The following is a 26,622-nucleotide window of genomic DNA, read 5'->3' on the forward strand; positions in this document are numbered from 1 at the left end:
TTCGTCTCACTCATGCTGAACAATATGTCTTGTTCGTGTCCGCATAAAACATGCAACTAATTTGAGTATAGTTTCAATCAAAAATGTATATATCTTTTGCAGAAAGAAGATTTGACACTTAAGATAGCTCGAGGTTTGGCAAATTATCATATCCAAAGAGGGTTAGATGTACAATATCTTATCTTGCATGCAACAAAGCTATTTTCATATCCGAAGCTTGGGACCTCTAGTTACAATAAAACAACCTTACCTTTATCCAAGACTCGCCCTTAAAAAAGAATTTAATATTTGTATTTTTATAATAAAACTAATAACGGCTCTTGTATGTGCAAGTGGATATGAGTTTATGAGGGAGAGAGGTACCTATATATGTTTTTTGATACCTGGGAGAGAGAATCATTAAGTGTGCAAGTTTAACTTAACTCAATATTTTTAGCAATATTTTGACTTCTAATGTAAGGATAGTAGCATTTACTTAATTCTTAATTCAACACACAAAATTCACGGATCAGGAACTAGCTAGCTAAGTAGCAAATTCGATTGGATTCGAGCTAAAGTATCACAATCTGTCAAACCAAGTCAACTAACTCAGATAAATATATAAATTAAAAAATTTGAAAAACACAAGTTATTGAATCGATACTAATGTTTTTAGTTTGTAGCAAAATGTTATCTTGTTGCTAACAAAATGTGCACTTCACTAACTTTTCCTTCCAAGCAACAAGAGATAAATGAAGTACTATGGTAGTCCAAAGTTAACTAGCGAAAACTTTCTACTTTCTATATAAGGAATAGCCAAGGAGAAGATACCAGGAGTGAGTATTTAGCCACAATTTTAGACTTTAATTTATAGAAATTAATATTAAAAAAAATATTTTAAACATAACATAGCATCCTACTTTTCTAGGAATTTCCCAAACGGGTGAGTCTATTCTTATGTTCCTTCCCCGATCTTTTGTGTTTATTCCATGGAAAGGGGGAAAAAAACTGAGGCTTTCAAATGGTATAGAATCTAAAAAAATCTTTCTATTGTTTGAACTTTTGGCAGGGACAAGATCAAGTCTAAATCAGCAAGATTGAATCTAAGCTTATCAGCACGCTAACAGATAAGGTCAACTTGAGTTTGAAGTAGGTTGACATCTCTTGATGCAAGACACTGAACTAACTTGACCAGACCTATCGCGACCAAAAAAAGTAACCAGATCTATTTTGCCGATTAATAGATTTTTTTTTTCCTGTAAGAGATCATTTTATTCTTTCTTTCAGAAGTTGGCGGTGTCGGCAAGATGCCGACTTTAGTAAGAGAGATCGAGATTCCACCCCGAAAAACTCGTCTCTGAGCTTTGTTTCCCTTCTCCCTTCTTCTCTTCTTCTTGTTCTTCTCCCGCCGATGCCTGTGGGAGATGAAGAAATGGACCGGCGGCTCTGTCATCCTCGCTCTCGCCCTCCTCCTCTTCCTCCGCTACGCCCTTCTTCCCTCCTCCTCCTCTGCCGCCACCGCCGCCGCGTCTCCCCACCGCCAGCCCCGCCGGAGCCACCCACCACCTCGTCCTTCCCTCGCCCCTAAACCCCACCTCCTCCCCTCCCTCCCGGGCCTCGATGTCCTCTTCCCTTCCCCCAACTCCACTCACAGTCCCCAACTTGACCCCAGCTCGAAGCTCGCATGGGCCCACATGCGCCCCCTCCTCCTCCGCTCCGACGCCCTCCCCGCCACCGCCGACGGCGTCCGGGAGGCTGCTGCCGCCTGGACGGAACTTCTGGCCGCCCTCGGTGCCGAAACCGGAGGAAAGGCAGCGCCTTTCGGTGGTTCCAATGCCGAAGTCGACAGGAAAAGTTGCCCCTTTGCGGTTAATGGCAGCGGTAGCTCTTTGGAGATCCCGTGTGGGTTCGTGCAGGACTCTGCGGTCACCGTGGTCGGGATTCCCACCGGTCGGAATGGCAGCAGCAGGTTCGGGATCGAGCTCGTTGGGTCTCGCCTTCCGGACAGCGGTGCGGAGCCGCCCATTGTTCTCCGTTGCAATGTTAGCTTGGGAGGAGATGGCCCGCTCGTGGCTCAGAATTCATGGACGGTAGAGGGCGGATGGGGAGAATGGGAGCAGTGTCCGGCTCATGGCTCGGCCGCCGCCAATAGCAGTCTCAAAGGTAACTTCTTGGATCAAAATGGGAACTTTCCGAAGCATTAAAGAACTTCGAATAACCTTTTTTCAACTCAACATTGTACTTTAATTTTATTGTTTTTGGATTGATGAAACCTGATGTATATTGAAATACAAAAGTGTTGAGTATTGTCATAGAATCGTATTGTTTTTCAAGTAATGTGAACCGATATTGAAATGAATATAGTTGATGAGCTTGTTCGATGCAATGAGCAATTGGGCGAGAGTGTAGTTCCGGAGAATTTAAATGGGAGTCGGCCTGATGGTGAGAAGCCAGCTGAAAAATTAAAGCATTCTTCCCACCTGAGTGTTGGTTCCCCATTTGTTGAAGGGCATCCCTTTACTGCCACACTATGGGCTGGATTGGAAGGATTTCATTTGACAGTAAATGGAAGGCACGAAACATCTTTCGCATATAGGGAGGTAAGGAGCAAAGCTTACTTCCATTAGGTATAGGGAGATGTTAGCTATAGTTTTGAGTTGATGCTGCATGTTTATGTCTGCAGAGGCTTGAGCCTTGGTCAGTTAGTGAAGTCCGGGTATCGGGTGATTTGCGGCTCTTGTCCTCCCTGACTAATGGACTGCCGGTTTCTATAGATCTTGATTTAATTGGTGATCTTAAGGTTCTCAAAGCACCGTCGGTTCCCAAAAGAAGGATTTTGATGCTAGTTGGCGTCTCTTCAGCTGCAAACAATTTTGAACGTAGAATGGCTTTAAGAAGGTCTTGGATGCAATATGAAGCGGTTCGTTCAGGCAATGTAGCTGTGCGGTTCTTAACTGGTCTTGTAAGTGAACCTGACTCAATTTAAGATTGTCAAATGCTCAAGTATTTGAAAAAAAATATTAGGTTAACTATCTGCACTTTTATTTTTCATCAGCATTTGTTGTGGAACTTTTATTTCCATTTTCACAATCTTCATCATCTTTTACCACATGCTTTGTAGATTTGAATGCAGTTTGTCATGAATTGCAGTTGACAGACGATCGAACTGTTTAGGACAGGTTGAAAAATGGACATTAAACATTGTTGATGGAAATAGAATTCTATCTAAGGGAAAGTTACTAGTGAAAAACAAGATCGCTTAAGGACTTAACATACTTGTAGAAGATGATGCCCTTGCTGATGCTGAAAATATGCTGACATAAGAAAAAATTGCTCAATGTACCATGACCTTCATGTTGACAAAGTTTCCCTTTTTATAAGCATTTTTGTGATTCTTTTACTGTGACTGTGATAGGATATAGAGTTGATATTTGCAACTGTGATCCTGTTGATAGAATCCAGCTAAACATGAAAGGCATACTACGTCGAGTTATTTCAACTGGCTAGGATGTGTTACCAAAGGTATGATAGAATACCTATTGCAAATTACAAATCTGTTGGATGGGGCATTCCGATGGGCCGCACTACTTCAAGCTTTATAAAATTTGGCGTGCTTTATACGATAACTTTAATTACAGCAATATTATTCCATGTTAATTACAGCGATATTATTCCATGTTCTTTTAGCTGTGGCTAATTTTTATTCATCTGCATGATCTCAACCTGTTGTCAAATGCTTTCTGGAAATATTAAGCCTTATGTGATTTACTAAAGAGTAATAATTGATAAATTAAATAAAGACATACTGACTCTTAACGTTATCAACTGATATAGATATGATTTTAAGTAGACAGCAAGTAATATGTATTATCATTCTTCATGCAATTATATGACGAAAACATTCCGTTACACATAACTGAGATACCTTATCACATCAGTTATTAATATGGTCTGAAGTTCATCTTATTTCACCATTATTAAGGCCTTACTGGTCAGTTAAGCAAGCTTTATTAGTCAAACCCTCATTATCCTGCAGGAAACCTGAGTACTCAGTGTATGGGTGCCCCTCCTGGCACTCATTGCTATATAAGAGCTTTAGTAACATATGTAGATTTATATATTTAAATTGTTATAATGAACAGAAAGGAGTTTGTATTGTGATGTTATTATCATATTGTAGTGTTCTTTGAGATGATTTCCCTTTTTTTGCTGACCTTTTCACCGCCAACCCACAATCTTTTCCTTTTATAAGAGATAATCTCGCACCTGCCATGGCCCATATTATGCTATTCTCGCAAGCCAAGTTTGCACTTTCATGATCTTTATAACAACTAGTGCTGCTTCATGAGTTTATACATCTCCAACATGCAGCACAAGAACAAGCAAGTCAATTTGGAACTGTGGCGAGAAGCTCAGACATATGGAGATATCCAGCTGATGCCTTTTGTTGACTATTACAGCTTGATCACTTTGAAGACAATTGCTGTTTGTATCCTTGGGGTAAAAACATTTTCTTGTAAAATATAAGGTTTTCTTCTTTACCTCTAAATTAATATCCTTTTGAAGAACATAAAACACTTTTTTGAAGGCTTGTTGGCGGTGTCTGTGGTTGTGCACATACAAGTACACAGAACCACTATTTTATTTGGGCATATTATCAGTAATGCTAATGATATAAAACATGTTTATACATTGTACAATACATGGTTGTGTTAGTTTCGAGGCAGGCCATGAGGTCAACTGGAATCTGAAAGGTTTGACCTGACCTGACTCATTATTTGTGCAACTTTCTGATCCAATGGCCAATATGTACTCGCCTTACTATGTTAAAGTTTTTTCTATCAAAGGAGGCCAACCTATAACATCAAGGTTTCAAGTAATTTTCAGTTCATTCATATGATTGATTTTTCAATTTTATTTTGTCCTCAGTTATGTAAATTATTTTTTATTGGAAAATATGCATATTTAAACCTTGCATTTTCATATTATCCTATGGTTGGTGTTAAGGTTACACAAGTAAAATGAATCATTGGTTAAATTACATAAGTGAGGACTCTTTTCAACCATAGTAAAAACTCTCACAACCCATGTACCTTAATTACAAAGTTTATGGAAAAGGTGTTAAGGTTACACAAGTAAAATGAATCATTGGTTAAATTACATAAGTGAAGACAGGGGCAAATCTGTCTTTTCAACCATAGTCAAAACTCAAAACCCATGTACCTTAGATACAGAGTTTATGGAAAAGGGGTTTTATTGTAATTATCAGGGGTTTTCTGGTGTTACTTGGTAAATATGAATTAATGGTTTTTTTTTTCTTTTTTTGTCTGTGTGTGTGTGTGTTGGGGCCGGGTTGAGTATATTCCATACATGTTGCTGGTCTTCAAGTAATTTTTAGTTCATGCATACGATTACTTCTATAACCATATACTTTTTTGAAATTTGCAGACGAAAATTCTCCCTGCAAAATATATCATGAAAACAGATGATGATGCTTTTGTCAGGATTGATGAAGTGCTTTCTAGTCTCAATAAAAGTGTTTCCAATGGGCTCTTGTATGGCCTTATCTCATTTGAATCGTCACCCCATAGAGATAAGGATAGCAAATGGTTTATCAGTCAAGAGGTATGCATAGTCTTATAAAAGAACACTAGTTGGTTAAATAATTTTTAGCTGATCGAATGGATAATAACTTTCTCAGGCTCTCATTTTTGCAGGAATGGCCACATGATAAATATCCACCTTGGGCTCATGGCCCTGGATACATCATATCCAGAGATATTGCAAAATTTATTGCCTGGGGTCACCAAGAAAGAAATCTCCAAGTAAGGCGAGATTACTTCATGCTTTAATGCTCCTGAAATTTGTCTACAATAACTAGAAAAACACTTTTATCTTTCTTTTCTGTTGTTCTCATGTTATATTGTGTTTTAGCTATTCAAACTAGAAGATGTAGCAACTGGAATTTGGATTCAAGAATTCAAAAGGAGCGGTCAAGAGGTAAAGTATGTTAATGATGATCGGTTTCATAATGCTGGCTGTGAGTCCGATTACGTTCTTGCCCACTATCAAGGACCAAGGCTGATGCTGTGTCTTTGGGAGAAGCTACGGCAAGAACATGAAGCAATATGTTGTGAATAGTTTCTGCATTTACCACAGTTTTCTTTGCTTGGTCAAGAAGTGTGGTTTAGGAGGTGCCTAGCATCATTCATGTCAGAGTGGTATAAGCAAATGTTTTCCGAAGGGTTGCTACTAATGGAAGTTAAGTTCACAGCACATCATTTATTGTTGCAAGCGCAAACATGGATATTTTGTGAACTGGTGTGGGCTATGAATAGTAGCAGCCTGTTCTCGTAAGCTTTAATTCCCACTAAGCTGTCGATTTTATGTGGTGATTCGAAGTTCAAACCATGCTTGTATCGTTTCTTTTTTAGCAACATTTGTATGCAAGAATTTTATGGTTCTTTGAGTAATATGATCCAGAGTGTACCATGAGGAGATCGACTCTTTGATTTGCATCATGATAACACTTTGTTCCAAAATCCCAGTTATTTTGCTTATCATATACTTAAAACCAAGCTAGTATCATGCTCTTGTAACAACATTTGTATGTAAAATTTTTTTGGTTCTTCGAGTAATATGATCAGAATGTACCATGAGGAGATCGCTCTTTGATTTGCATCATGTCCCTACTTTGTTCCAAACTCCCAGTCATTTTGCTTATCATTTAGAACACATTCAAACTCATTCTATGGATCCATTACACAGCAAATTACCTAGAAATTAAAAGTTACCACTTAAGTGCTTTTGCCTAGGAATTTAAAATGTGTACACCAATTCCAATATAACCAGGCTTTCCTTCTATTACTCTCAGGACTTCAATTGTTTTCAGCTTATCAAGCCTTCGTAACCAGGAAATACAAAAGGTGGCAATGGAGGGGGGAAAAACGCTTTTTGGCTACCGTCTCGCAGCAAGTCTGCTTGGATGCAAGTCTACTACTTTAGAGCTTCTATTACCATTGTTCAATGCTCTTTCAAAGGAAGCTTGTCATTACTGAAGATCGTTCCAATGCTCCATATCTTATGTAGTTCTAAGTTGGAGAAAGAATCTCACTAGGAACCAAGGAAAAACCTATATATATATATTAATAGATAACTTCTAGCTTGCTAATAGAAGCTAGGTTGCATGAATGAATATACATGACTCCATGAGGCTATGGCTATAATAGAATAAGAATATGTAGCTAATAAAATCAACCTGGTTACTCATCTTATCTCACCTGTTTGTCTTGCTTCATCCAGCTTAAAGAGGTTAGTTGGCCAGATCTTTGGCGTTGATATATAAAGCCAGTATCAGCTTGAGACCAATATGTAGAAATTTCACAAACGTTGATAGATGAATGCAAGTCAACATTCCTCAAGGTTAAGGTTTTTGATTAACCAAGACAGAATGATTCTCAAATGTATGAGCCCCGAGACCACCATAAGCAACTGCTGGAGAAAATTGCAAAAGCTATCACTCTTGCAACCTTACCAAATAGCTACAGGTGGGCCTCACATATCAATTGCAATGTAGGATATTTCTCAAAAACGAACAGTAGCAGAACAGTCGCAGTATAGGCAAAACTCAAAACATACAAAGATGAAATAATCATCAATTGGCTAATGGAGCATGATAACCGGCATCCTGTTGACCTCAACTGTCCTGTTCATCTGGAGACTGGGCAAAGGTTGACAAAGTAATGCATTTTAACTCGGCAAAATCCATGTTTCTACATGAAGTAAATAAACTCATCATGTGCATCAAATCACCATCATGGCACACTCAAGTAACATTGCAATTATAGAAGGATTCTAATTAACAGTGCCAAGTAAAAAGAAATAGGTAAGATGACTTGTAGCTGTAAAACCCTAAAGCAACATCCAGTAAAAAAGTCATACTCAAGGATGTTTCCAATTTTCAGTCAGTGAAATTGCACTAGCACACCAACAGGTGACAGACAGCATACACAAACCAAACTTTCGGTTTGCACTCTTTCATGAGGTGTCAGATTTTGTATGAAAAAAGTATCAGTAAGCCAGATAGACAATGAAACACGAACACCTTACTGGCACTGCTTCAGTTAGCAAGCTCATGGTTATCATCTTTGTCGATATTATTGATAATCATACAATGAGATGCTCTTGTCATCAGATACGCTTGCAAGCCGCACTGCACGTACACCTGTCCCCCCAGGTGGCCGGAATGCTACACCCCACACCTGGGCCGAGTGGTTGGTCATTGTCTGCACTGCAGCTCTCATGGTGAGATCCCAAAGACGAACCGTCTTATCACTGGACCCAGTCACTATGGCCGCACCATCTGGGCTGGCATCTACACTCAGTACCCAGCTCACATGATCTGACATAGCTCCAACCATGCTCTTCCCATCTGCATCATATATGCGCACATGGGTATCATCACAAGCAGTGAAGAGCACACGGGGATCCACTGGGGAGAACACAAGGGACCTAACTGGCCCAGAGTGGCCCTCAAGGTGGTGGATGAACTTGGCACGAGCCACATCAAAGACAGCAATCGTGCCATCCATAGATCCACAAGCTAATCGCTTGCCATCAGGACTCCATGCAACAGAGAGCACAAACTTGCCACTTCCAGTCCTATCAGGTCGGGCTCCTTCTGGGCGCGGAACAGCAAGGTTGGCAATAAGCTGCCAAGTTGAAGTGTCCCACAGCTTGACTGAAGCACTGCCACCACCAGCAACTGCCAAAACAGTACCCTGCAGGAGACAATTAATTTGATAAGATTGTTAATAAAAATTATCTTACCATGGATATTTTTTGGGGCTGGAGGTGGGAGGGGGATCATATAGCCAAAATTTTGTTCAATGGAGGTTGTCAATGAAAAAGATAACATAATATTCAATATTTGAATTCAAAGATGATAAAACTAAAAAAATCATCAAGGGTTCATAAGAAAGTGTTCCAAAATTAATGCTTAAAAGCAGACGCATTGGATCAGGAATGTAGCTCAGATGTGCGAAGATAGCATTTCTAGCAAACAACATTTTGCAAATAAACTCAAGTCAACTAAGCCTTAATCCCAAACTTATTGGTGTTGGCTACATGAATCATTTTTCTCCAATCCGCTCGGTTTAGGGCCATATGTCAAATCCTCCTTTAATACTTCATCCCATGTAATTTTCGGTCTACTTCGACGTCTCTTTCCTTCTACACGTATCAAATCGTTCCTTCATACTGGTGCATCCCTCAGCCTAGGTTGTGCATATCCAAACTATCTTTTGGAAAATAGAAGAACTATTTAAAGAAATCAAATAAAATCTACATATTCACAAAATTTAAAGCATTCTTCACTTTCATGTTTAGTATGGTAGAAGTAACACACACATCTTCTATGTTTCTCATGTACCACTACGGGTAAATGTTCCAGACAAGAATACATCATTTTGAACTTTAGAAACTCCAAAATAGGTGCGAATGACAGACATGATATGAGAATACATGCACATTGAATTAATCAGTAATAAAAAAAGTTACAGGACTGTATATTTCCCACAGAATTTAATAATGGGATGTAAGAAACAAAAAAGTATAAATATGTAGAACATTAACCTTTTTTGGTTGTCCATAGAACATTAATCATAGATGCCAAAAATTGGCACAACAAGCCCATAGACCCATAGAAAATTAAGCATATAAATGCTAGACAACAACAATTCCTTAAGTGACATTAGCTGTGCCAATGAATCCATATCCACAGACCTTTGGGATCCTTCAGTCAATATGTGTGGAAATCCACAATTTCAAATGTAGAAGACTGCCAGATTTAATGGTGGCCCACTACCAGTATTGTAAGGACATATCTTATGTGTCCTCTTTCATGTAGAATAGATCATAAATACCTGTCTTATGCATGGCCTCGCAAAACGAGGTTATTTGCCTTCGAAAATAGACGTACAAGTATTGTACATTGGAAACACTAAAATATACAAAACCTGAATTCAGAAATTATTTATTTTGTCTCTAAGTATAACTCAAAGTATAGCCTACTATTATAAACCTTTAAATCATCTCTGCAATCAAACACCTCACTCCTATAAGTTTCTAATATCATACCTTTTTTTTCCCAAAAAAATGACATCTATGAAAGTAAGGAGCAGCATTTCCAAACGTCATCTAGGATATTGTATATGTGCCAGCATATGCTGGCATTGCCCGATGACTGGACTACATTGGGCCAATGCAGGTGCCTGGCTGCCTGCACGTAGCTGGGTCACCGTGGTCCACCAGGCATCTCTGCACAGGCCCAAGTAGCCTAAGTATGCACCCTAGTCAATCTATGTATCAAGCAGTTGCATGCAGATTGGGCAGGAAAATCAAATCTCACCAGCACAAGAATGAAACAAGCTTTAAAAGCACTCTACCAGTCACTCTCACCAGCCCCCTCAAACTCTGCTCTTTGAGAGAGTCAAAGAGGCATTGAGGCATACAATCCTGATGGATATTGTCCGCTAGTTGGCTCTCGGAAATGGATGGCAAACAGGAAGTGGGAAAACTCCTCCAGCAATTAGTAATGGCAATTTACGTAATTTTTTCCTTTTTTTCTTCTCTCCTCAGCCTCCTTCTCCATCTCCTTCAACTCCTCCTCCTACTTCGTCTATTAAAAGCTTATACGCCTTGTGCCTCCTCTTCCTCTACTTACCCCATGTCCCCCCCCCCCCCCCCCCCCCTCTTCCTCCTCTGCACTTGCCCTTCTCTCTCTCCCCCCACCCCCCACAACAAAAAAAGAGGACTTTGCACATATACACCTTGCAAATTTAGTTTATTGCAAATTTACGCTCCAAAAATCACCATATATATATATATAAGGGGGGAGAGAGAGCCACTCCTCGATTCATCCTATTTTTGCATGCATTACATTTTTAGCTGATGGAATGAAAAAATAACCATTCTAAGTTACACTTAATGCTATTACCCTTTTACATTAATGCCCTTGAAAACATTTAATATTCAGTTTGTATTAAAAGAGCTATATTTTTATACAATTTTGTCAAGGATATTACTGCAATAAGGATAATAAAGTCATTTAATATTTAAAGTACTAGTTTATTAACAACATTAGTTAAAAAAATAATGGGAGGGGTATCGATGCAAAAACAAGATGGTTTGAGTGGTCTATATGCAAATAATGTCATTTGGAGAGTAAATATGTAACAAGCTAAATTTGTAAGGTTATATATCCACAAAAATTCCCCAAAAAAACATTCCCCCAACTTCTCCCTCGGTCTTGCTCAACCATGTAAGCACTTGCATATTGCATATGGGCCCCTCAACCATCAAACAATATTTTTAGTTAAATTTAATTAAATCACTTATTTTTATTTAATAACATAAACATCAAATAATTAATTCGTATCAGATATATTATTTTTTGCTATTTATATTATAAATAATAACTAATTATTACCAAAAATATCATTCATTCCAATGGGAATGGGCATTCCTCCCATTTATGAGTGGAATCACTGTTCCTACAAATGAGGGAATGATCATTCCAAACCATTATCTATTACCATGGCAAGCATTGGAATGGGGCCAAAATTAAAATCCTCATTCCATTCTAGTGTTTTTTCTAGTGAACCAAACATAGAGTAAGTAATTTTCAATATTACTTGGACCTTGGCATGGGTTCCAAGTGTCTAAGTATCCTCCATGGCAACCTCCAAAAATATGTACAACTATGCATATGGAGTCTAAGTATACTTAAGCCGTTGTTATGATTTTTATCCCAAAAAAGAGGAATTGAAAAGGGGAAGGGGAGAGACATATGATATCTGATAAATAAAACAATAGAATGGTCATGAGTTTGCTCATTGTCTGAGTTATTCCTAACGTACATTTAAGGATCTTAAAGACGAGTTAAGATACTAACCATGACGACTCGATATTAAAAGTATAATTAAATTTCGCTTAAAGTGTCCAACACTTGAAACAAAGAATCTTCTGCATGATAGTCTAGAAAAAAGGTGCCAAATGTCAACACTTACTGATGAAAATGAGGCAACTCAAAGTGGAGTACCTAACCATGTTGCTTGTCTCGTGAGTTCCAAGAGTCCAAAAGTGTTATATTTTTAAAAATCTAAAAAAGAAATGTCTGGTTAAAGCAAATAATTTCATCATCATATATATATATACATACATACATATATATATATATATATATATATATATATATACACACACATACATACATATATACACATACATACATACATACATATATACACATACATACATACATACATATATACACATACATACATACATATATACACATACATACATACATATATACACATAAATACATACATATATACACATACATACATATATATATATACATATATATATATATACACACATACATACGTACGTACATACTAGGCTTCCGTCCTTCATCCGCTTCCAAATACTTCCACCTTGTTTAAGATTTTCTTTGACTCTAATCATTTATTTTTATCAATTTATGTTCGATGACAAACATCACATCCAATTTCTTCAATGCATGTAGTAAAGAATTTAAATAATTTTCTACCGTTTCCATGCTATTTTTTTTTATTAAAAAAAAATCCTTGTCCTCGTATCTAAACCAGTTCCCACTATCTATTAGACCCTAAAAGGACACCTCATCAAGTGCCAATCATCAACTAATATGTTGAAGGACCCAGCATGCAAGTTCTATTATCTCATTTCATAATTTCCAATGAAGGCAGGATGGTTCTTGGTAATGCTAAATGTGCGCACTAGATAGTGCGTGTGTCTAAGCCACAAGTAGGCCAGCTACGTGGTTAATCCTCGGGGTAAACACTGTCTTGCACCCATAATGAAGATTTGTCAAATAATGCCCTCGAACCAAAGTCCATTGGACTCCATTTGATAGGCCTTACTTGATCTAAACAAATTACAATCACCATGCACTAGATCTGTTATGTGTACAATAAGTATAAAGGAAATGAGAATGTCTATGTATGTGCAAGGCATGCATCAGGGGCAAATTAATGAGATGCCATGATTTACATCCCTGATATTTTTCTCAGCCAAAAGGGTCTGAAGGTACAACCTTTTTGAGGCCTTTGATTCATAAACCACAAATAAGTTACAGCCAACATACTCTAAAATGTGCCACAAATGACGGTAGATAAGAAGGCAAAATTTAAATTCGTTCATGGTAAGAAGGAATAATGGCCAGTGTTTGGGTGAAACGCCAATTTACAAACTCAACCAAGAACAGCCAATGTTCAAAAGCACAGCAGTTAGGTTCCCAGAAACCCTACCGTACTGGGCTCCTGAATGATACATTTCTACAACTTCAGAACCATTTGAAAAGTCTCATTTTTCTTTCTTATTCTTTGTTCCTGAAAGGAGATTCACAACTACAGTAATATCTGACAACAAGGACCAACACATCCATATATGAAAAAATTAATATACTAGAACGAGGACTTCTATATTATTTTCGTTAATTTGAACTGGAATTAGCACTAGTCGATGGGGATCAAGATCAATAGCACATCGATCATTCTACCGGTGGCACTTGCGATCATTCAAGAATGGAAGAGATGGAAGCCCTAGTCCCACAAAACATCAAAAGACCTCACCTTGGGGTCGAACTGCATGTTCCAGACCTCGGAGGGAGGGGCCTCGAGGGTGGCAATGGAGGCATTGGAGTCGACGTCGAACACCCGGATGAAGCTGTCGAGTGAGGCGGAGGCGGCCACAGTGCCGGCGGGGTGGGCGGCGACGGAGATCACCCCAAGGGCGTGGCCCCGGGAGGGCGGCCCGGCCGGGGCGAGCTCGTCGGGGCGCCAGATCCGGACCGTCTCGTCGAGAGACCCGGTCAGGAGAAGCGCCGGCCGCTCGTCCGTCGCCGGAACCCACGCCGCCGCCCAAATCGACTCGTCGTGGGCGTTCTCCACCGATTTCAGCCCCGCAAGCTTCATCTCGCCTCCGAAGTGAGAGGGCCTGGGAGTGGATCGTCGCTTGTTCCCGGAGAACCCTCGATTCGGGAGAAGGGGAATGGGAATCCTCGATTTCGAGATCGAGCGGACTAAAGATGGATCTTTTTGTTCTTCCACAAAACCCACGGGGGCTTACACCTTTTGGGAACCGAATCGAGTAACCGCCTTTTGCGGAGGTGAACTTACCGACCAAGCCACCGGTCCTGCCGGTAAGACAATAGGCAGCCGAGAATTACTCTCATTCCAAGTCAAGGTAACCTGAGACTTCTATCCTAGCCTCCTAAATCCCTAGCTTGCATCAAGATCAAATTTTGATGGTGGTATCATGGGTGGTGGGACCAATGTGGGGTCTTTGTGATCAAAGGTTCCTATTCGTCCTTGGTTGTAGCAATCAGTGTTCATCCAAATGTCATTATTGTGCCATTGGCTAAAGTTGAGAGTGGTATGGGAGGGCTTCGTGTATGCTACTACCATATTGAGAGCGATTAGCATCATATTAGAAGGGGATTTAAAAATAATGATCAGCTAGATTGAATGTTCGAAGACCTAATCAGAGCAGGATCATCTTTTTTTTTAGACCTTTGCCAACTTTGAAGCCACTCATATTTATAGAGAGGCCAATAGTGCAACTAATTGTCCAGGCCTAGTTATTTGGGACTCTAGCTCATCTATCCTACCAGTTTCACAATCTCTTATATTGTATTTACTCTAAAGTTGTTTAATATTAGCTGCCTTAACAAAAAAAAAAGGATAATAGGAAATTCCAACAAAAAGAATAAGCAAAAATTTTCCGCTTACTAGAGGATTAATTATTAATTCTTTTGTTCATTCTATATAAAAATAATATTTTTTATTTTTTTATAAATATATATTTTTGTAGTATTTTTATTAGATATGGTTTGGTATGCCATTGTCTCTAACCAAGGGTCGGCCAGTCATGTTATCAATTACCAAAGCATTAGAAGCCCCAAAAAATTTGAGATAGAGGTACCAAAAATATTAAGAAAGACTAGCAAAATAAATGCTCATTGGCATATAGTTTAGTTTCTAAGAATTAGATGGGATCCGACCTTTGAAATGGTTGCCATAACAAGCATGAGGAGGAAAATGTTGACTTACTTGGTAGCCTTTCGGAAACTCATTAGAACAACTCAAAAAATAGCTGATAGCCAGCTTTTATTTGTGCGACGTGCCGTGCATCATTTATTCTAAGATTTTTTTGCATACATATCCTCCTAAATATTAAAATTTTCATAAATACTTTTTTAAAATTGATATTTGCATGTAACCCTTATAAAATACTTGTTTTGCATGTATACCATTCTTTTTTCTTTTTTCTTGCATATGTGTCCACACCATCTAACGACATTCAAAAAATAATGATTTAAAATTAAAAATGACTGAAGTACCCTTAATAGACAGACATGTAAAAAGAAATATTTATAAGAGTGGACATGCAAATAGCAACTTTGCATCGGTATTTATGCAATTTCACATATTTAGGATGGTTTACATGAAAAAATTCTAATTCTATTTTTGTCTATTTCAACTTATTTTAACACTCGAATTTTAGTCTAGTATCTGCTCCTCAATATTTTCTATAAAAATATTGCTTAAAAAAAATTGATTCGACAATGTATTGTTATAGAATATTTATTGTAATATTTATTTATAACACTCGAATTTTAGTCTAGTGTCTGCTCCTCAATATTTTTTATAAAAATATTGCTTAAGAAAAAGATTGATTCGATAATTAGATAACAAAAAGAGTTATGGAAGTCTTTTCACTAATCATAAAATTATTCTACTTTATTCTTCTTCATTTATAACAACCACTATATTTTATTTTATCAAAACATAACTTGTAATATTTATTGTCATAGATGCATATATGAGGGCATGTATTAGAATAAAGAAAAAAATTAGAATTTCTTAAAAACAAATGATAGATTGCAATAATCAAGCTTCTTTGCTACTATTATGATCATAGGTGGAAGAACAATATCAATCATCCCTAAGTAAAATTTTTGAAGGACTTCAGAACCCTTCAAACTTATTAACAATCTCTGTAGCCATATGGTAGAAGGCTACCTCTTATTTGTATACCTTAATCTACTTTTTTTAGTGTTCAGATTTCTAGAAGAAGAAAAAAATTATTGTATGGGACCTGTATTATTACAACAATTATAAATCAGCTACCAGCCCATGCACGAAAAATTTTTCCGCTCTAAAAGATAAATATTGCAAGTCTCATATATTAAAAGATAAATATTGCAAATCTCTCGTAACACTTTCTTTTAAAATAATTCATAAAGCTAAAAGCAGGATCTGAGCATTTTCATGTATTAAAAAAAATAATGAAGGGGGAACTTTGGCGGCAATGGAAGAGACTCAGATTTCGGTGGCAAGAACTCTATTGAACGGAAGAGAGGGCGAAGGGCTGTCCATGGTGGAGAAAGGAGTTGAGAGAATGATTTTAATTCCAAATGAAAAAGTGAAAGAGAGGGCTAAGAGAGATTGAAAAATTTTTCAAAAGAGGCGAGATATTAATTTCCAGTAAGGCCTGTTAAACTATTACCCATTTCAAAGGTAAAAAGATAATTTTATAATTTTATTTAATTTTCATTTAAATAAATATAAATTTGGCTAATCAGATCAGCTGAATTGCCATGTTAAAGGTCTCTATACAAAAATAGTATTTCGTGAGGGCATGCACATAACTATCAATTTGGGAGGGTATTAATACAAATTTCAATATTTATGAGGATATTTATCCAAAAATCCAAGAATTTTTTTGTCTGTATACCCTCCTAAATATGTGAAATTGCATAATTACCCTTCTAAATTTCTATTTGCACGTATATCATTACAACCATTTTCTTTTGCATATTTACCCATTAAGGGTAATTTCATCATTTTAATTTTAAACTACTAACTTTTAACCAAGTTAGATGGCATAAGGTTACATATACAAATAAAAAAAAGGATATACATACAAAATAAGTGTTTGATGAGGGTATATATGCAAATATTAATTTTGGAAGAAAATTTATATAAATTTCAATATTTAGGAGGATATGTATGCAAAATTATCTTATTAGGGGACTCTAATCTAACAAATCCACCGTTATAACAACATGTGTCATTAATTAGCATCATCTATTGACTCTTTGGTCCTACTAACTAACGTATCCTAGGGTTTAAAATTAGAACTCTCTCTGGTGTTATGAGATCATTCGGAACTATTCCGTTAGTTGTCTAATGGAAAGCAAGACATCTTTTGATTGAAAACATTATATGATAACTTTCTTACAGGAATTGATCAAGAGTGGGTACCAAAATTACAAACAAGTTGAGAAATAGGAAGAAGATACTTATTTTCCCTGTGATTTTGAATAGCGGTAATTCTCATGCAAATAAATAATAAAGCAAGATATATGAAATGGAATTTCATAATAGTCTAGGTAATTAAGTTTGCCAAAATTTGCATTATAATGAGTAATCATTCTTTTTCCAATGCACTTGAGATAGGTTCTCCCAAACTTGCATTAAAATTAGTAATCGTTCTTTCTTTGACACACTTTCATCAACACACTTTTACCAAAATTTTACCTAACAATCTATTCAACAGCATGGAGTAGAAAGAAGGAACTGATTTCGACTGATTCGACAATGGTTGTCTACCTCATCGATTGTTACCATTAGCTGGACTCCCAAAAATTAGTGGATGAAATCAATTAGGATTTTGATTCTGTCCTCTCTCTTCTCTATTTCTATCAGGCTTCTCTTGGTAGCCAGTATTGGCGATTGTAGAGCATTCCTTTGTTGTAAAGGTGAAGCATGGAGACGGTCACCCCCTTTGGTGCGGAGCTGCGGGCTGCTTGGGAGGGCTTATCCTATGCCAGGCAGGTCCTTGGAGCCGAGCGAGTGTTCCTCGAGGGAGACTCTACGGTGGTGATCGATTGGATCCGGGGGATGGACAGGTACGGTGACGGTCACCCCCTTATTCGGGAGACTCGGAGGATGGCTCAGATGATGGTCGGTTTCCAGATTGGTCATGTGTTTAGAGAGGCGAACAGGGCCGCCGACTGGGTCGCCTCTTTTGTGGCCCGGCATTCCGGGGATGTTTTGTGGACGTCTACTATAGACGCTCCTTCTCCTTTGTTGTCTTTTATTTTTTCGGACAGGGCGGGTTGTACTCATGTTAGATCTATTTGAATGAGTAGCCGTTTTTACCAAAAAAAAAAAAAGGTGAAGCATGGAGATGTCAGAACACCGCTTACAAGTCCATCCATGCAACTGAGGGGCGAAGGGAAGATCATTAATAAGTTGGCCAAGGACCTTATTGATCAGATCATTACTTCAACCAACAAATGCACATATCAGACAATTCTAAGCTCGGAGGAACCGGTATAGGGTATTGTACTGGTTCTCCGGCGATATGAGTCGGTATGGGCTATGCTGGGCCTGTACCGACGGAGGAGAGGACACGGTACTATGGAAGAGAGGAAGAGAGAGAGAGAGAGAAGGGGAAGAGAGGGAGGGAGAGGAAGAGAGGCCAGCAAGGGTGGCGGACGCCGACGGAGGGCCTCGCCCGCCACGGCCCCCGCCACCCCCCCTGCGGCCTCCACCGGTCCTCTGCCAGCGTCCCGACCTCTCTCCCTCCCTCCCTCCCCGCTCGTTCTTTCTTTTCTTTTTTTTTTGCTTCGGCAACTGGTCTCGTTTTCGTTGCCGAAATCGTACCGGTGAGCCAATAGTATGGCTCGAAACGGTCGGAACCGCCCAGTTCGGGACGGTTCCGTAGACCTTGCTCCAATCAATCTCTTCTTCAAGACAAGATAATAACCAGTTATTTAGTTAAATAATAAAAATGTTGAAGGGATTTGCAGGATTTCTTTGCATGGTGTGTAAATATGTGCAACTTCTAGGAAGGTAGCCATTGACTATATCATGATTACTTCAAGCATCAAATCAATAAAGTATCTTGAAATTACTTCTCCTGGAAAAGAAAGAAAGAAAGAAAGAAGCTCGAAATTGGTCAGAACTGAGATGCCTTCAAATATAACCATTTGTCCACTATTGTGGAATTTAGATTATCGGTGCAATTGGATATACTAAAAAATCATCATTATCCCAAATTTTGCATAATCTCTGAGATAACAAAATTTATAAAACAAAATGTTTGACCATGCAACAAAACTTCATTGAATCCCTAGAAATCAAGAATAGGAAATTTATACATCGAGTAGAACTTCCAAATTCATAGGATAGCCTCTTTTCTTTTCTTTTCTTTTTCCGGGGGAGGCCTTATTGGTCCTCACCTAATCTTTCAATTCGTCAGACATCTCAATCAGCTTCAACTCTCATTGACATCTCAATTAGCTTCAACTCCCACAGGGTGGCTGCATGTCATAACCCGTCAGAAACTTTTGTCAAAAAATTGATAGTTAAGTAGGTGAAGCTAGACATTACCCTAATCTTCACTTTCCATTCCTTTACATCATACAAATACCATAGTATCAAGCATTGCAGCTAAGGGAATTCTCATGCATAAAAATACATGATCTCCCTTTCATATGCACTATAACTCAAGATAAAAACCCCGAGGTTCGACAGCTTCTCCAGCACTAGCATTAGGCCTTGTTCTAGTCTGGATTTTGATGATGTGAGTTTCATGAGGTTTCTTTGGTGGCAATCCTCCAAATAATTCCAACGTATGGAGATGATGCAGGTTTGAAAATGTGTCAAAGATATCAACAGAGAATTATATTACAACAAAAACAAGAGTCAGAGAGGCTAAGTTGTTCATATTTCCAATTGATCTTCTAAGTGAATTTTTCAAAACCTCCTCGTTCACCCAATCCTCTAGCATGATTTTTGATCAAAAATATAGCTAGGAATATAAAAACACGAATCACACCTATGAAATTGTGGATTAATAGTGCATATGAAAATATCAAAAATGTTAATGTAAAGGTGCCTCATTGTGCAATTTGGAAACCTTGTAATTTTTATTCCTCTCACATTAAGAGTTTGTAAATTTAGAAGTTGCCCTATGGAAGATGGAAGAAAAATGGAAGACTCGATCGGTGTTTCTTTAACCCTAGATTTTTTAGATGAACCATCTTGCTCATCTGTTTCAGCAATTTCATAAGATCTCTTGCACCTTCCAAATCAAGTACTCTTAGTAAACTCAAATCATTAAAAATCATTCGGTCCGATCTTTGAAGACAAAAATGAAGCTCAAAAAAAGTGTGAAGGTTTGGTAAGACTTTGATGTTGCAATCTGCCGTTCATTTATATGAGATTTCTAGGAGAAACAAGCATTATCCAAAATAAATTCTAAAACTAGTTTTTCTGAGAATTTCTTAAAATGTGAGTTTGTGTGAATGGATGGTCATGGATGAATCACCACCCGACAAATGGGATGGTGATGATAGGCTTCTTTGAGGACACCATTTTTTTGGACCATTGCCTGAGCCTTCCCCTCCGGAGGATAAAATGGGCACGTATTATCAGTTCCATGAGACGGCCCCGGCGTCACGAAATCCATGGTCCACAATTTGTTCTCGTGTACTTCATTTGATCCAACGGACCACTTTCACCTACACACGGCAAAGCGAGACCATCGGACGGTTGAGATTCCATGATCAGCCTTGATGGCATTTTAGTAAATTCCAGTATCTCATTGTCTCTTGCGTATCGATTCACCCGACTGCTGTCACCTCTCAGTTCTCTCTCTCTCAAGAAGAAAGAAGGAGAAGAAGAAGGGAAGGCGGCGGCGGAGAAGCGATGGCGATGGCGATGGCTTGCTTGGCGAGGCGGAGGGCCGGCGAGCTCGTTCGGCCGGGGGGGATGTGGGGTGCCGCCCTCTACCGGGGTTTCGCGGCGGCCGCGGCGGAGGAGAACGACGTGGTGGTGATAGGCGGCGGGCCCGGAGGGTACGTGGCGGCGATCAAGGCCGCACAGATGGGGCTCAAAACCACCTGCATCGAGAAGCGCGGGAGCCTCGGCGGCACCTGCCTCAACGTTGGTTGCATCCCCTCCAAGGTAAAACCTCGAACCCCTCTCTTTCTTTCCCCTCGTTTTTCTGATCCGTCTTCGAGCTGGGGTTTATCTTTTCGATCTCATTCTTTGTTTTCATTTGATGATCTGGATCTAATCGATGCTTGATTGAATTAAATCTGCTTACTTTTTTGGATCTGCAGCTTATTTTCCCCGTTCTTGTTCCCGTATAGATGGGATAAAGGCTTGATTCTCGATTCGTGGGTGGTGTTTGTTGTGATTTTGGTGGCGTTTCCTGAGTTGAATATTTGATCTGTCCACTTCCGAGTCTTAATAAAATACAAATCTGAGGTTTGGGCCACATGGATTGGATGATATCAGTCATGTAGATTTTTTTTTTTTCCATTTGATTTGTGTTTGGGAAGTTTGTAGATTGGTTTGACCTCCTGAAGGAAGGGCCATTTTTATGCATGAGCTAAAGGGAGGGTGAGGATGAGGGAGCGTATATTTGTCTTAAATAAATGTTTGTTTGTAGGTGAATTGGGAAGCAACAATCTAGATACTCGAAAAAAGGAAATGATCACTTGTTTACATCGATCATGGGCAATTTTTCTTTGACTCGTGAACTATATTAGGCTGATTTTGTGCTTTGCTCAACCGTCCTTCTATCTGGAAGAATAGGAATATTAATTTTTTTTAAGTAGATGCACTTTAAGGGAGTTTAAAATTGAAATTGAGGCCTTATTATAAAGTAAAAGATAATCATGGGTCATTATTTTCTTCATGTATCCTTGTATTTATTTTGCAAAATAATGCAGAGAAAATCAAGGCAACTATAAGGATTTTGTGGATATGCGGTAAAGGAAAGAATATAGGTTTAAGACAAATCATTCTAGAGAACATGTCATGACTGCATTGGTTGAGGATAAAGTGGAGGAAGTTTGATTTTGATGGTACAGGCCCACGAAATTCAGGCAGGAAAGACTATTTATGAAGGATATGCAGAAAAGTTCTGGTAGCCCTTAATAGGAACGAAGGACAAAGAAAAATTTACAAAGCATCCTTGTTGTCGGGTCTCTGTCAGTTTTGCTGTAATTTTTTGACAATGCCTAATACAGGAGGCAAGAGAATCAAGTTGCTTTTTTGAAGGGTTTAAGTTAAAACTAATCGCCCTAGAAAGAGGATGCAGGAGGTTAAAGATGAATTATTCTAACAAATATTTTTAATGTAACACCGGTATTGGTGTTAACTTGTTTTCAGATCTAAAAAGGTAATTCGAATATAATGGGTGTGAATCTGATCTTTCTTACCAACATTTCTTTGTGTTGATCAAGTCAATTTAGTTTCCTTGCATTATTGATAAGATCAGAAAAGGATAGAAAAATTATTCTAGTGGAAAGTGCCTGAAACCAAGATATGCTGAACTGGCCCATACCAGCCGGTTCAGCACGTACCGTACCAGTCCGGCTCCTGACTGGTACAGTAGGCGGTGGAAAACGGTTCCGGCCCCTTGTACCGGTGCGAACCAGACCGGCTCATACTGGTACGCGCGGTATGCACACCCGCGCATGTTGAAAACCACGCGAAAGTGCGCACGGGCAGTGTGCCTGTGGGCAGCACTCCCGCGTGGCTATAGGCAACAAATCGGTTCGGTATCGGTCTGAACCGGTACTGTACCGGTCTGCTAGGCAACTGGTACACCAACCGATACCGGTATGATATACCTTGCTTGAAACATAGAATATTGAATGTCTTAATTGTGAGGGTTTCTTGATTTGTGATGAAGGGTCAAGAAAGAGGAGGCGAAAAAATAAGAAATTGAGAATGAGATTTATGAGAGAGGATTTGAAAGAACTTTTAATTGCATGGACAATTTGGTTAGGAATGAATGCTGAAGCACTAAAATGCATATACACATCTTGACATATATGTCTATATGGAACTGCATGTGTATGTATGTATGTAAGTGTCTATGTATGCATCTATGTCTCTATTTATAGTTATGTGGACAATTTAAATTGAGGATTAACTCTATTGGTTTTGATCATCATATTTAAAATACTTAGAAATAAATATTTTGTTTATGTGTCCTATGCATGCATGAAATGGATACATAATGGACAATATTAATAAAGTGAATATGCTAAAGTATATTGTTGGTTGTAAATGTTGAGAATCCAAATTGTTGATCTTAGTCTAGAAATCTGAAGACACATAAACCAAAATATCACCAATATTTTGTCTCCATCTCTCTCTTCAAAAAAGAAAAAAATAAAAAAAAGGGTCAATGTGGGTGCTTCTAAACCACAAGCCAAATTGAAACATCGTATACTGCCACCAATATTGTCCAGTGTGGGACTGCATGATGCATAGGAAATGTCCAAAAGTAAGTGCTGTATATGATGCTTAGTAGTGTGGATTTTCAAATTTAGATGTTCAATTATTAATGTTGCACAGGTAAGATTTAAGCCTCTTTCTTACCATGAAGATACTAGCGCCAAATTTACTCATGTGTCTGCATGTTATAGATATTTCGAATAGTTAGATATATTTGGATAGACAGATAGACATATAGATAGATATATTTGAAAAGGTTACAAGCATATATCTAAAATTCCTCAAGCGAGAATGCATGATTCGTACACTGACTTGTTTGCAATAACTTAGTTGGTTGGGTTGTAGTTGGTTTGTTGTACTTGTCCTATGTGAATTTCCTTAATTTACATGCTGCGTTGATGTGGTGTGAAAAATTTTGTGCCATTTAGTGGGAATGCCTTGAATTTATGGAATTGAAATCAAGGTATGCCGTACCGGTACCGGTTGGCGCATCAGTTGTTTACCAGACCGGTACGGTATCGGTTCGGATCAGTGCCGAACTGGTCTGTTGCCTATAGCCGCGCGGGAGCGCTACCCATAGCGCATGGGCGCGCGTACCGGTCGGTTCGGGCTCCAGAGGAGCCGGAATTATTTTCCACTGCTGTATCATACTGGTCAGGGGCCGGACCAGTACGGTACGTGCTAGACCGGCCGGTACGGGCCGGTTCAGCATACCTTGATTAAAATGTAGGATTTAATCAATAAAATGAATCAATAAAATGTAGCTAACCATGGATAAGAAAGTCATATGAAATATGGGAATTAATTGTGGTCCAGTAGATGAGTTTCACGTTTTATGGGCCTATTGCTAAGGATTGATTCTGAGCCTTGAGCCTGCAGTTGATTAAGCAACTGCCAGTATGCAGAATGAGAAACACACAATATTTTTTTCTGGAAGATGTACTAGCTGATGAGAGTGAATACTGACTTGCAGAGAAAACTGGTGTTAAGTAGTAGTTAAAGTAGAATAGCATGTATGATATGTTAATAGGAGATGCCTCAACATTATCTGAATTTGGCAAAAATATGATTTGAATACAAACTTAAGTTATGATGGAATAATTTGGATGGAATCTACTATTAGGTTTAATTCTCTTTATCAGGCCTCCAAAACAAATAAACAATTGAAACCATAACAAGTAAGTCACCTTGGACCAGGGTTTCATGACAAGTATATCTTTTGGCTTTGTACGGTACTACTACCAATTTGCTAATATTCATTTAAAACTTCAATACGTATGGCAAGCTAGTGTTGTGAATAAGAAATTGCCAGATGAAGTAAATGTTGTGAGCAAGCTGACGATCAGATGGTTCTGGTTGAAAGCTTCATTTATGACACTGGTTTACTAGTATATTTTCTCTCAATTTTCAGGCACTTCTTCACTCCTCTCACATGTATCATGAAGCCAAGCATGCATTCTCAAGCCATGGTGTCAAGTTTTCTCAGCTTGAAATCGATCTTCCAGCTATGATGGCACAGAAAGACAAAGCAGTCTCTGGTCTCACCCGAGGAATTGAAGGCCTTTTCAAGAAAAACAAGGTAAACTATGTCAAAGGCTTTGGTAAGTTTGTTTCCCCCTCTGAAGTATCGGTCGACATGCTTCAAGGGGAAAATACTGTCGTCAAGGGCAAGCATATCATAATTGCTACCGGTTCTGATGTCAAATCCCTCCCTGGAGTCACAATTGATGAGAAGAAGATTGTTTCATCCACTGGAGCTCTATCTTTATCAGAAATCCCAAAGAAACTGGTGGTTATTGGTGCAGGATACATTGGATTGGAGATGGGTTCTGTTTGGGGGCGACTCGGTTCAGAGGTGACTGTTGTTGAGTTTGCACCAGACATTGTCCCAACCATGGATGGAGAGGTTCGGAAGCAATTCCAGCGCATGCTTGAGAAACAGAAAATGAAGTTCATGCTTAAGACAAAGGTTGTTGGTGTTGACACATCTGGAGATGGGGTAAAATTGACCGTCGAACCTGCAGCTGGTGGAGAACAGAGCACACTTGAAGCTGATGTAGTTCTTGTCTCAGCTGGTAGGGCCCCATTCACAGCTGGCCTTGGGCTGGAAACTATTGGTGTCCAGACTGACAAGGTTGGAAGAATACCAGTTGATCACCATTTCATGACAAATGTAAAAGGAGTATATGCTATTGGAGATGTGATTCCAGGACCGATGCTTGCTCACAAGGCAGAAGAGGACGGTGTTGCATGTGTAGAGTTTATTGCAGGTAAGGAGGGCCATGTGGACTATGATCTGGTTCCTGGGGTGGTATATACACATCCTGAGGTGGCATCAGTTGGTAAAACAGAGGAGCAGGTGAAGGCCTTGGGGGTGAGTTATAGGGTGGGCAAGTTCCCATTCCTAGCAAACAGCCGTGCAAAGGCCATTGATGATGCTGAGGGATTGGTGAAGATACTGGCTGAGAAAGAGACTGACAAAATACTGGGAGTGCACATAATGGCACCCAATGCGGGGGAACTTATCCATGAGGCTGTGCTAGCGCTCCAATATGGAGCTTCAAGCGAAGACATAGCTCGAACATGCCATGCACACCCAACTATGAGTGAGGCTGTGAAGGAAGCTGCTATGGCTACTTACGACAAACCCATTCACATATAGTGGTCACTTGCTAGCTCATGAACTTGCAAGATTTTGAAATAATTTTTGGATACATTGACAGAAAACCTCTTTAATTTTTCACCCTGTTTATTGTTGCTGTAAGCGCTTGTTTATAAGATCTTGCTCATGTTTCATACGTTATGTCATCTGCTTTCATGATTATTTCTTCTGGATCAGAATAAAAGCAGAAAACTATAGAGTGAGACACCTGGTAGGGCTCCAAGAAAATTCAGCAAACGCTGTGCTTCAGAACACAAATTTCAGTTATTTTATTTATTTTATTTTATTTTATTTTGGTTAGTGTCGTCTCTCCGCATATTGTTTGGATTTGGATAGAGGGATGCTTAGCAGATTAAGCTCCAGTTTGGAATGCTCTTACTGGTTTTAGTTGCCAGCGCTGAAAATACATGTTATGAAGACATTTGTTCTTGTTCTCGGGTTTCACCTTCTTTTGAATAAAACTGGACACCAGTTGGTTTAGATTTTGCTTGTATATTTAGAAGGAATGATTTGTTTGCCCTTAGCGCATCTTGGGATTATCAAATTTGCTGAATACATCTTCAACATTCTTGTTCTGGGTTTAAATCTCCAATTTGAATG

The 26,622-nt window shown here is 38.8% G+C and overlaps 3 protein-coding genes across 3 annotated transcripts; 2 read left to right on the forward strand and 1 right to left on the reverse strand.

Annotated features, from left to right (window-relative positions):
* Positions 1-1,158: 1,158 nt before the first annotated feature.
* On the forward strand, positions 1,159-6,521 carry LOC103723721 (Galactosyltransferase family protein). The gene is made up of 7 exons (XM_088717083.2): positions 1,159-2,142; positions 2,344-2,579; positions 2,663-2,941; positions 4,351-4,479; positions 5,428-5,604; positions 5,697-5,804; positions 5,914-6,521. Exons 1-7 carry the CDS (start codon positions 1,404-1,406, stop codon positions 6,118-6,120), a joined length of 1,875 nt encoding a protein of 624 aa, XP_088573209.2. The 5' UTR covers positions 1,159-1,403; the 3' UTR covers positions 6,121-6,521.
* Positions 6,522-7,778: 1,257 nt separating this feature from the next.
* Positions 7,779-14,177, reverse strand: VIP3 (Transducin/WD40 repeat-like superfamily protein). The gene is made up of 2 exons (XM_088717084.2): positions 13,659-14,177; positions 7,779-8,759 (listed from the first exon to the last, which is right to left on the reverse strand). Exons 1-2 carry the CDS (start codon positions 13,998-14,000, stop codon positions 8,136-8,138), a joined length of 966 nt encoding a protein of 321 aa, XP_088573210.2. The 5' UTR covers positions 14,001-14,177; the 3' UTR covers positions 7,779-8,135.
* Positions 14,178-20,550: 6,373 nt separating this feature from the next.
* MTLPD2 (lipoamide dehydrogenase 2) lies at positions 20,551-26,259 on the forward strand. Its single transcript, XM_008814739.5, has 2 exons — positions 20,551-21,068; positions 24,772-26,259. Exons 1-2 carry the CDS (start codon positions 20,811-20,813, stop codon positions 26,020-26,022), a joined length of 1,509 nt encoding a protein of 502 aa, XP_008812961.3. The 5' UTR covers positions 20,551-20,810; the 3' UTR covers positions 26,023-26,259.
* The last annotated feature ends 363 nt before the right edge of the window (positions 26,260-26,622 follow it).

This window comes from Phoenix dactylifera, chromosome 2 (genome assembly GCF_051530095.1).
Source record: "Phoenix dactylifera cultivar Ajwa chromosome 2, Ajwa_hap1_PhDact_Kaust_v1.1, whole genome shotgun sequence".
Taxonomy (NCBI): Eukaryota; Viridiplantae; Streptophyta; class Magnoliopsida; order Arecales; family Arecaceae; genus Phoenix; species Phoenix dactylifera.